Genomic DNA, 12031 nt, shown 5'->3' on the forward strand with positions numbered 1-12031 from the left:
TATCACTGCCATAGCTACACTGGTGTTAGTAAAGTAAAACCAGGCTGACTTTGAAGTGGTAAAGTCAATGCAATTTAATCTCCGGGACATGTGATTTATCTCCAGAAGTACCTTTCTAAACAGGAAAGGAAAAGACAGAGTAAATTAACAGCAGTAGGAAAAATCTTTGATACTTGCATACTAACTTTTTACACTGCTGTATTTCATAGGCTTCACAACCATTACTTCTGATTTACATCTGTTTGCATGAGAAGCAGGGCCAAGAATGTTGTTGAACAGCAGGAGAAAATTCTCCTCTGAGAAACAGCCACTGGAGGAGCTCACTTAAAATGTGCATCCTTGGAGTTCTATGTTTCACGGATAATTTATGAAGCAAAAAACAGAAGACTGGTGTCAAGGTCTGCAGGACAAATTTAGCTTAGAACTGTTGCTAACCTTTTCCAATCTAGCCTCTCATCCAAAATCTGATCCTGTTACTGTAATATTGAAAAAGTGATGTATTTTCATAATGATTTCCAAACTTAAATTTTATCTTTCAGATAATGCCATCTGTGGATGAAACATCGTTCAGAAGGTGCCTTTTTATTTCAGTTCGGAGCATATAACAAAATAAAGTCAGCTATATAGTACTGCTTTCAAGGTATAATTAGCTTCCACTAACTTCCTAACTAGCTTCCTCCTAGTCACATTCTTCCAAACCTCACAACAGTATCTAAACCTTCACCTAGAAATCCACAAGTATTTGTATCTTGGTGAAACTTGAGCCTAAGGGTAGGAATCTGAAATGAACATTTCATTGGCACTGGCACAGTAGAATGTTGCCAAAACAACATTTCTTCAAAAATAAAATTGGAATTTTCCAATATTTTGTGTGCACCTGGCACAGAATTCAGATTTCCAGGATTTTCTGTTTGTAATGTTTCAAACCGTGTCAGTCTTTACTGTCAAGAATTTAAATGTTGTTTTACAAAGCACTCAACTCCCAGTTACGCTGATCTCAGTGCAGGGACAATCTCCATTGAAGAAATGCACTGTGTACTTGTCTTTACACAAAAATAATAATAATAATAAAAATCTAACAGCAGCTTAAGAAAGTGAATTCAGAACAAAAGATCTGAAGTTCCAACTGAGCTGGAAATGAGCTATTTTAGCAAGGTATCAAACAAACCTCTGTAAGCTGGACTTGAAATAAAGTGGTCAAAGAGTTGCATGTTTAAATTTCTTCATTGAAAGCTGTTAAGAGAATACAGGGAAAATGTAAACATCCTCTTCCTCCTATGCAGTCCTCATTCCAGCAATATTCGCAACATAAAGCCTTAATCTCTCTCACAGAATGGGCATCTGCAATACAAAGCACTTAACTGAAGTTTGCTCGTAGATTAACTCCAGGTGCTCGTTTGGGCAACTTAATTTTGGAGCATAATTGCCCATAGCAGGAATGTTTGTCTGTGTCCTGTACACAAATTTTTTATACTGGCAGGCACACAGAAATATACTCTTACTTAAGCATCAGAGGAAAGTTCTCAATTTTGAAACATGGGGAGTGGTAAGTGAGCAGGGTACTCTTCTGTAAATAATATTAGAAATTAACATTCTGAGATATCTCCATCCACACAAAAGATGGAGAAAGGTACATCTGGTGCTTCTGCTGTGCTGCCATCTGGTTTTCCTTTTGTAGTCAGCTGTCAGTCTGTTATATATAACAGAATTTTTCTCCTGAGTTTCCAAGCAAAGCAAGTGGGGAAAAAATATTACATACACAGAATTTGTGTTTAAAATAGATAGATAGATAGATAGATAGACAGACAGACAGATAGATAGACAGACAGACAGACAGACACATAGATAAAAAGTGAACAAATCCAGTAGGTAAAATGTGTTGGGTTCTTATTCAGCATGGATAAGAGCTTCTTCACCTATCACAAAAAGTGTACCCTCCATCTGAATCCTTTATAAACAGTAAACAACAACAAAGTGCCCACGTTCACAACAATTAATAAAAATCACGAGATGCAGAGGGTTGCCTTTAAGGAACATTCTCATTTTCAACAAGTACTCATTCATCCAAACAGTGGTTAAATTTTGAGAAGAGCCTCAAAGCATTTTTTGTTGTTACTGCACTAACTCTTCCCCTAATACTCTGTTCTCTGCAGCAACACACAATGGCAGACAGTCTCAATCTCAAGTTCTCTTGTGAGAGAGATCAAATGACATCAGCCTCAGTTAGCAAAGGACTGTGGGACAGAAGTGATTAGAAAAGCCACGTTAACATTAAGAAAAAATTGCCACGTGTCTGACAGCTTTGGTAGGATGTTGAACAACTGGCCAATGAAAGCATCATTCAAAGGAATAAGGATAAAACATCACCTTCACTTCTAGGAGGTCTCAGATAACTTGAGAGCTGCAGCAATTTATTGTAGTACACTTGTGAAAAAACACCACAACGGGACTTCAGTTTCACGACTCTCTTTTACTACCTGCTTCATCGCAACCACATGCACACTCTTTAAAAACTAGATGGAAGAGAAATGTGGATTTGGATCTACTAAGAGCCAAGTATGGAAATGTACTTGTATTATAAAGACAGATTGCTCACCCGATCTTGAGAAATGTTGTTACTCTTACTACAGAGGAAACCCAAATATTTACTAACAGCTTGAAGTTCCCAATTTCTCTCTGAAGAAGTTATCAGCAGGAAGAGAGCCATGTTTCTTAACGGCCTACATCTATTCCATAGGGAAGATGTTGGCTGACCTCAGCATAACTAAAAATCAGAGGGATTTTTTTTGTGTAGACTTGAATTAAAAAGAAACAATGCCTGCCCAGGCCCCTGGCTGTGATAGCACATTATGGAAAATGCAATAACATTCCTGCAGCCTACATCACTTGAACAGGAACTCAGCCATCCAGACACCAAAAGGGACTTTTTCTGCTCCTTTGTTGGGAAAGCACTGCAAGCATTCTTCAAAGACCCCTTCAGACAGCTCTCTTTATAGTACACCCAGCAAGATTCAGACTGTTTCAGATTAGCCGCAAAGCCAGAACATCTCAGGGAAAGTTCTCCTCCCTTTTACTGTGGGGGAGATCATTTGGTGTTCTCCAAGGTGTCGATGAACGCATTCGCTGGCATGCTTTACTGAAGCAGCTATCACATAATCTCAGCCTGAAAGCTGACATGCTGATTTAAAAATTATTTATCTTTCCAAATCCTTGTGACTCTTCTCATACGAAATAACAAGACCAGGCCAGTAAAAAAGAAAACATTGTGTTACATTACACTAAGGCTTTTCAGTGCATTAGGTTTAGAGAGAACACAGGAAGAGAGTTTTAAACGAGCCTAAGTAAGGGGACTGATCTACCTGACTGAACCTATTTGTTTGGACCAAGGGAAGCACTCACTGTTTGGATCCATTCTCCTACATGGAATCTGTTTAATTAATTTCTGGTGCTACTAAGAAAACAAAACAAGGCAGAATAGCACATGACAAGGTCAATCTCACTACAGAAATCAATATAGCAACATTCAAAACAGGAACCAGATCTGCCAGAGTGGCATTCAGACTGTTTAAGCTTCTGGAGATAATCCAGTGAACTGCAAATACAGGCTAAACAGAGCATTTATGTTCCTTAAGACCTCAGACGGTACAAATGGCTGGCAGCTTTTAGAAACTCTAGGAGAGGAATGAAGAGGAAATAACTTCGGTCCTGAGAATAACTTTTGATTGCTTACTTCTCTTCACAGGCAGTAAGAACTTGGGCCCCTTGGAGCTATGCACAGGACAAAAGCTGTGTTGGATGTCAGCAAGCAGACTCACAGAGCTCATGAAAGACCATAGGTTACTTGAACACACTGGTGAAAGAACACCCTGGTCAGCCCCAGCTGGGCTGGTGGCTTGGGTACACTATGCTCAGCAACATCCCCAGATGCCTGCTCACTGTCACCTCCTTTTCTTCCTCACTGCACAGTCAGTAACTCTCATGGTAGTGCAGTTTTTCCCAGGGTAAATGTATGGGTGCTAGAAGCAGCAGTATTTCAGTGAGTAGCAGCGAAGTGAAGAAGTTCAGCCTCTCATTTCAAAGCACTTAAAAACAGCCTGTGGAAGGCTCAGCTCCAAGCTGCTACATGAGGCCTTGATCAAATCCCAGCATCTCATTTTAACTCCAAAGGGAAACAGGTCTGCAGCAAGCACTGACATCACTGATACTTTCCATGGCATGTAAGTCACCCTTGCTCACCCACAGCCTCCCCATCAATCACTTCTCCTTCTGCATTGATTCAGATATTGGAGAACGATAGCGGGAAGATAAAGCAAAAGGCCAAGCCTAATGCAATCTAATTATAGTGTGCTGAAACAGCTTCCAGGAACTCTGCAAGGACAGATAGCCTGATCGTGCCTTGTAATGGCTGGAAGAAAAGTAAAGATAACAGCCAAGTAGGTCCCATTCCAGAAAAGTAGTAAAGGTTTTGCACATTGTGATTACATTGGTACCAGACCAAAACCAAGCAGCACCACCAGCCCAGCACTGAAGAGCTTCCTGAGCACAGAGCCACATGTTCAGGCAGAGATGCAGGCACCAGTCTGTCAGCAGAGGCATAGTTACAAGACATCTCGGTGATCAGTTCCAAAGTTGTGCCTAAGTCTGCATCCTGCACACACTGCAAAATAAAACGAGGAGCAATACTGACCTTCCCCCTCAAGGGAAGCAATCATTTGCTGGCTGAATGAGAACACGCATTTTTGCTCAATGCAAACCCATGCCTTCAAAAAGCAGAGTGTCTCACTGAGCAAGTTCATTGTTCTTACCTGAATTACTTAATTACTCCAGGAGAAAAGCACTATCCTGCAGTGATTTCCCAGATGGAACATGGACAGCTGTACCTTTCCACAGATCCTGATCTCTATTTTTTTTTTAACACTTTTAGCAGCATAAGTCATATCAGAAGTCAGGTGTAAAGGTATTTTCACATCTCCCCTTATACTGACTCACTCCTAATGCTATTCTGATCAGGCTCCTAAGATTGGATGGCTATTATCCAGCCCTACTTTTGCAGCTGTTATGCTAGGTCCAAAGGGTATACACGTAATAGCTGGCAGTAACCTGTATGAGGACACCTCAATCACAAACCACCCTCTCTCCATCACTCAGAGCGGCTTTATGGCCAGATCACGTGGACAGCACATGGCAAAGCGACTGTGAGCTCTGATTTTCTACAAATTTATTTTCTGCTGGTCACCACAGGCCAGATGCTACTTCCTTCTTGCTCCTATTTGCACCTGTCTGAAGTTTAAGAGAATCTTTGGAAATGCTGTACTAGATTTTGTTTGTTTTTATTGTTAGTGCTCTGGGCACCTGTGTAGGTATAGCTGTGACCTCTCCCCACGTGTATGAACTGCACACAGCATGCTTATTTACAGTAACACAGTCACGTATAAAAACAAGAGAAATTTGATCTTGGTGTTCCTCAGGTTCATATTTATGAAATCAAACTTTTTGTTGGTGGTGGTAACTGGTGTTTTTTTCCTAAATACTGACCACTGGGTAGAGAACTGCTATCTACAACAGAAAAAGGGCTTTCAAACAGATACAGATCTTTCTTACAACAATCTGTTTCCAAAGGTTTGTCAGTCTACACAAAAATAACACAACTAAGCTATGGGTGTTAATGCACTAAGAGATCTACACAAGAACAAGATTTGTACCTCTCTCTCATCCTCCCTCCTCCATTCTAAGTCACCTATCGAGGGCTGAAAGCTGGAGTCCAGATGGGGTTTTCTAAGAACAAGTAGCCCAGAGGCATGCTGGCTGGTACAGCTATGCATTAGAAGATCACTGGCAAAGTCCCATAGAGAGAAAGCAGCCCTCTATCTTTTCTCTCCACTTGCTTCAATGAGGACCTTTCCTCTGCTGTGTCATGCAGCTTGGGACAAAACTGGGATTATCACATGTATAAACCCTGAGCGGTACCATCAGATAAGTATAACCTGGTTACCAGCAAGAGGACAGTACAGGTACTAATGAAAAACAGTTAAGAACCATAACATGGGATCTCCATAGGGAGACAGGATGGAAAGCCTGTGAGGTACCTTACATCCAATCTGAGATGTGCTGGCTAATTGTCCTTCTTAAATCTCTTAGTGGATCATCGTTTATGCAGTAAAATACTTCAACGCTTGCTTTGGCTTATTGTGTGTGTGAACATATGTGAACCTGTGTTTTGTGCAGATGCCTCATCCCCGATTCTGAACATCCTGATACAAGGAGCCTCTTTGGATAAAGTTCCACATATATACACAGATTGGTACTGGATGTTTTCAGAGGGTACTGACATCCACCTGTGCAGGTTACATGGTGCTAGCACAAAGCTCAGCTTCCACTCGGAGCTCCCCAGGCAGGAACAGTGACCCCAGAACAGAAGGGGAGTTATCCAGGGGTGCTTTGATGGGAGCTCCCCACATGGTGCTCCAGTTAACTTCTTCCCACTGTGCTCTGTTTGTTCGCTTCCTTCTTCTTTGTTGTGTGTCCAGAAAGACTCTGAGCTCAAAAGTGCTCTCTCTGTGTTTTTATAGCAACAAGCCTGGGCCAACTGAAACTTCAAAGCCTCCCCTTCCAGCAGCGCACATCACAAGGACAGCCCTTCCTGCCAGATAACCCCCAGCCCTCTAGTTTCCCAGCCATGGCAGTATAGTGCAAGGAGGTCTGGTCCCACAGGGTAGTACCACAGCAGGGATGAGGGAAATGCGTGGGGAGCTGGGAATGAAGCAGCTGGGAGTGGGGGGGACTGCAGGGCTGTGATGGGAGCATCACAGGGCACACACAGGAGAGTGGGACTGCCATGATGTGGAGGTCCCAAGTCCCTTGGAAAGAAAATGTCTGTGCTACTTGTGCAGTGTGTTCTCTTCTGTTAACACAGAGACAGCCCAGCTGCGGCTGGGCTGATAAGAAGCCAAGCATCAGCTTTAACTACTCAGAACGCACAGTCCTGGCATAGCCAAAATAAACCCAAGATCCTAACATGCCCTCCTAACATTAACGGAGACAAAACCCAAGTGTAACCCATCGCAGTGCCACAAGGAACAGCTTTGGACAGAGTGGGCTGCATGTCCTAGTGCCTCAGTGTTTTTTTCTCTCCACCATTATTTTTCACAGCTTCATGACTCACAGCATTACAGGGCACAAAAGATGGCTAGCGCTCAGGGCAGGAAGGGAGATCTCATGTCCATGGAAAACCAGTCTTGGGGCACAAAGGGAGGGATAACCACCTGCTGGAAAGGAAAGCACTGAGACAATGAGGTGCTGTGGCAGCCTGTAACTTTTCTTTGATCCCAATTGTGTCTTTTTTAATTCCATATAGAAAGCAAAGAGAAGGACAACAAACCTTTCTGCTATGCCAGTAACTTTCTTAAATTCATTTTCCTGCTCTGTAATGAAAACAAAGGCCCCAGTCAGCATTAATGAAAAAAAAAAAAAACAAACAAACAAAAGCAGAAGCTCATTAGTGATAAAACTTGCATTTCCAGCCAATTATTTACTGTTTCTGCTTCTAAAGAGCCTATCTATGCATTGCATAGGAGCCAGCTGAAAGCACCTCCACCAAACGCCTTTGGTCAATTTGTTCAAACTCTTATCACAATGAGTAAAAGGATAACACATCTTATCTGCTTGGCCTTAATGTCACCTTCTCACTTGTTCCCACGTTAGAATCTTGAAAAACTACTTAGCCTCACAGCTTACCCCAGTATTTGGCAGAAGCAGGCCTTCAAAGGAAGCTTCAGAAGGGCTCTGCGAGGTTGCTGCACTTGCAGCCCTCCAGAAACAAACCACAAGCTCACTCTGTGGAAAGTACATTCACATAACTATCACCCTGCATCCCCCTCATGACGTGTATCTTGTACCGAGCGATGCATCCACTGTAATCCTGTACACATGGGAGTTCCTCATGCCCATCTGTGTGCTGTCTTTTAACTTGGAAAGCACCAAGTGACACGGGGCTTTTCTTCCAGCAGGAGCTATACTCACCAGAGCTGCACCAAAGACTGAGCACTGAGTAGCCAATGAGGCATCCTGAAGGCACTATTTTTTACAAAAAAATCACAAACCTTTCTTCATTTTTCTATCACTCCTCATAGAGCCTGCAAGACAGACAAGAAAAGCCATACTACCAGGTCTGCTGTTGGGAGTATCCAAGGGGAAAATGATGGTTGAGGGTAGAGCTCAAAGACTGACTATTCTTCATCTTGCTGCCAACATCAGGAGCCACTGGGCAGCTCATTTAATATTTCTGTGGCCTGCTTTTCACAGACACAAAGCTGGAGACACCCAAGCACTGCTCTTCTGGAGTGCTGTGAGAGCTCACTGGGGCTGCTACTGGCCCAGCAAGCTAAAGGCATGACAGAACAGGAAAGCTGCATCTCCACAGGTTCTGAGCTTTCTCTCTTGTTTCCTCTCAGGATTCCTGAAAGCTCAACTTGATACCCAGCTGAACTTGGATTGAATCTGTCCCTCAGCACACTCCTGGCTACTCCAGTGCCCCATGCTACACAGGAAGGGGACAGGACTCATCCCGACAACCACACTGGCTGCACTAGCGTTCAGCACACATGTGCTTGACCTCCTTGCCACACACAGAAAAGTTGATCTTCTGTGCAAAGAAACAAGCTTATTTCCAGAGCCTGCTGCCCTCAGTGCCAGCTGCAGGTGCAGGACTAGCAAAGCCAACCAAATAGCACCCCAGAGCTGGTACAGCTTCTCGTTCTTCTCCATACATGTTTGCATTCCCATGCTTCACAGTCAAAATGAAGCACATGTAAGGTAGCCTGTTATCACCTGCTTAGCATCTCCTGTGACAATATAATCATTAATATCATATAATTTAAGACTATTGCACACCTGTTCCCTAGCACCACCTGGAGGTAAACTGCATCATTCACTAATTCAGTGGAACTGGTGCGTGTAGATCCAGGATAACAAATGGCCCTAACTATTCTGGGTCAAAGCTTCAGGAGACTCAAGCTGTGCTGATCTGCGTGCACACTGTAACATAGGCTAATTCTTCACGTTTTGTTGTGTGCTGCAAGACTGCTTAGAAACAAATATTTAAATTTGATAAAGTAATTCTGCGTAGACAGCAGAATACTACAGTGTGGGTATGCCTTATATCACAAGGTTTTGCTCCCATTTCTATTTTACTGGACAGCTGACACTTTCTCCATCTTAATCCTCAAAACAGCAAATAAAAACCTGTAAGGCAGAAGTATTCAGTTCTAAGCTATTTACTGCTAGCAACCTCATATGCCAATCAAGACAATATTATCTCTCCTCCTCTTCCAACCCACAGAAAGGCAGACATCTGATGAATTCAGAATAGGGCATTACAATCCATTTTCCAAAGGGGCATTCAGGAAGATGCTTAAGCAAGAAGACAGGAAGAAGCCTAACCTGGAAAATCATGTGTGCCCAATCTTAAAGCCAAATACTCTTGCTCCTGGATTTTCTACCAAAAGTGGTCATGGACTGAAAACTAATAAGTCCCTATTTTCTTCACTAAGCCACCAACAACCCCCAGGGAGACAAGGCCTGTACCTCCCTACTTGGCCCTCAGAACAAGTGTCATTTCTAATTCACCTCTTCACTGTTTAAGTCAACAGATTTCTGCTCAGTATTTCAGCACATTTCAGTTCCTACAAGGTACTGTGAGACAACATAATATCCAGTTTTTAGAACACTGGCAATCAGAGAGGGACTTGTCTGCCGTGGATTCTGTTAAGATCTCAGAACATTGAATTTGTTACCCTCTCACATTCCCTGTCTCCTGATACTGGGCAGACAGAAGAGTAGGCCTGCAGATAAGACCAAATCCAAAGTTCTTCCTTTGAGAGCTATTCAAAAAATAATAAAAGCACACCCCTCTCAAAATAACCAAGATCTGAACGCCTGTTAAGTTACTATATGCGAGGAAAAGGAGGGGGAAAGTAGAAGGACTGCCATTCTTTCCCTCCAGCTGCATATCAAAAAGAATTGAAGCTGCTACATCTGCCCTGCTCGGAGCCCTGTCTGACTGACACACAGCACATCCTTCCTTCTGGGGTTTTCAAGCAGGTCCTAGTGGAGCTAACATAACACACACGTGGGGCCACAGACAAGTGACTTCCAGTCAGTAGAATGAAGAACAACGTATCTTTATCACACTTAAAAGCCAATAATGTTGTACACAGAAGACCTCTGACGAACTCAGTATATTCATTGTAATTTGTATCTGTACAACACTGTGCTCACTTCTTGACCTCTCTGATAGCAAAACTCCTCTTAAGGCCAAGATGTGTGTTGGTTTTATTTATTACATCATAACATCATTTCAACATTACATATTACATCATTACATCATTTCAACAACATCAGTTTCTAAGTCTATACCTGAAGAAAGTTCCGAAGTTTGGGGAATACTTTCAGTGCATTCTGTGTCGTCACTTCTATAACTTCTTCAACTGGAATTCCTTTAATTTTAGCAATATATTCTGCAGCAATGTAAACATTTTTTGGTTCATTTCTCACCTGGATTAAAAAAAAAACAAAAATCAAACAGACCAAATAACAGATCCCTCCAGATGGCAAGTGCTTCAGATTCACTTCCTGACACACCTTCAGTTACACTGTGCCTATGTATGGTACAGAAATTACAGATATCTATTGTCGTTGAATCATTTTCCCCTTTAAACCTTTCTGGAATTTCTTTTTCTTTCCCAGCTTCAGGCTGGAAAATTACCTCCATAGCTATTTCTCTGAACTGTACGTTTCAAAATTTCTACCTGGCAATCTTCATCCCTTGTCACGCCTACACTCCTCTTCTCTTCCATGCTAGCAACTAACACCCACAAGGCGTCATTGTGGATATACAAACATAGAAATCCCCCCCATCATTTACCTGTTTTTCAGGCCCCAAAGCAGGAGAGTCGGTTTCCAAGCATATATTTTCCAGAGGTAACACTTTCACAAGTTTCTGCTTCTTGAAGACAATAAAGAGAACTATCAAATGTTTTATGCACTTAGACTTGTGGGAAAAAAATAGAAGATATAAAGATAAGCTCTGCATTTAAAAGCAATGTTCAAAGACTCTGATGCCACTGTCATTATACTATCAGCAAATTCAGAATGGCAGCAAGAATACCAGGAACTGCCCAAGATGTCTCTTTAAAAAAGGATTATCCCATTTTTTGAGACTCTAAACATCTGAAGCACTTTTACCTGAATACTGGATCCTTTATTACTTTATCAAATTATGTGATTATATTGCACAGAATTAGATTGCCAATGCAGTTTTAGTCTACCACTTTTCTGTATATACAGCATTTTAATATCTTTTTTCCCCTTTCTGCTTTTACCACTCAGCTCCAGTCTGCTCTCCTTTCTGCAGCTTCCTGCCCACATCCCCAGCCATATCCACCCTCACAACCTTCCCACTTGACTGATGCCTTTTCTTGTCGTACATTTTCTGAGCTTATCACAGAAAATGATGGTGCAGGATGGAAACGGACTGCTGACTAACCTGAGAAGTCAGCATAGTTTGCAGCAGCCCACAGTAGAAACAGAAGCAGCATTTCACTGAGTTGAGGGCTGAAACTGGCCAGTGCTGATCTTACACACTGTAGCTGATGCTTTGAGCAGCATGCCATGGAATAATCAGCATTTTTCAAAGACCTGTAACTTAGCCAATTGTAAGGGGATTTCCTTTTGATCAAAAAGTGCCATAGCACTGAGATAGAAACTAGTCCTTTTCCATGTGTCATCTCCCTACTCTAAAACATTACAGGATCAAAAATTTCCAAAGAAAAGTTCATCAGAACACAATAAAATGAGGGGAAAAAAATGCTCATTTTCTTAATGATTGCTTCTCATGAATAGCTGAATTGTTTTAGCCAAAATTTCTGCCCCAAACGTCCATCTATGGCAGAAGTCCCAGACAGAAACATAACCAAAGTAAAAAGGCAATTTTAACTGAAAGCGGGATCTTCTATCAAAAAGCATCAGGTGACTA

At 42.1% G+C, this 12031-nt stretch overlaps 1 protein-coding gene across 9 annotated transcripts in view; it reads right to left on the reverse strand.

The window, feature by feature from the left end:
• Positions 1–59: 59 nt before the first annotated feature.
• The window catches only part of TATDN3 (TatD DNase domain containing 3), a 16418-nt gene continuing 4446 nt past the window's right edge, over positions 60–12031 (reverse strand). Inside the window, exons 9-13 of one of the 9 annotated variants that reach the window (XR_014881956.1) lie at positions 10922–11002; positions 10414–10551; positions 7379–7421; positions 1169–1233; positions 60–115 (exon numbers count right to left, since the gene is read on the reverse strand). Coding sequence is in view for 7 of the 9 variants with exons in the window: in XM_085219262.1 (XP_085075388.1) it covers positions 4334–4657; positions 10414–10551; positions 10922–11002 (543 nt within the window). In the remaining 2 variants the exon portion in view is untranslated. The other 8 variants (XR_014881955.1, XM_085219264.1, XM_085219265.1 and 5 more) reach the window with 8 other exon arrangements.

The sequence above is a fragment of the Meleagris gallopavo genome, chromosome 2, assembly GCF_905368555.1.
Source record: "Meleagris gallopavo chromosome 2, MGAL_WU_HG_1.1, whole genome shotgun sequence".
Classification (NCBI taxonomy): Eukaryota; Metazoa; Chordata; class Aves; order Galliformes; family Phasianidae; genus Meleagris; species Meleagris gallopavo.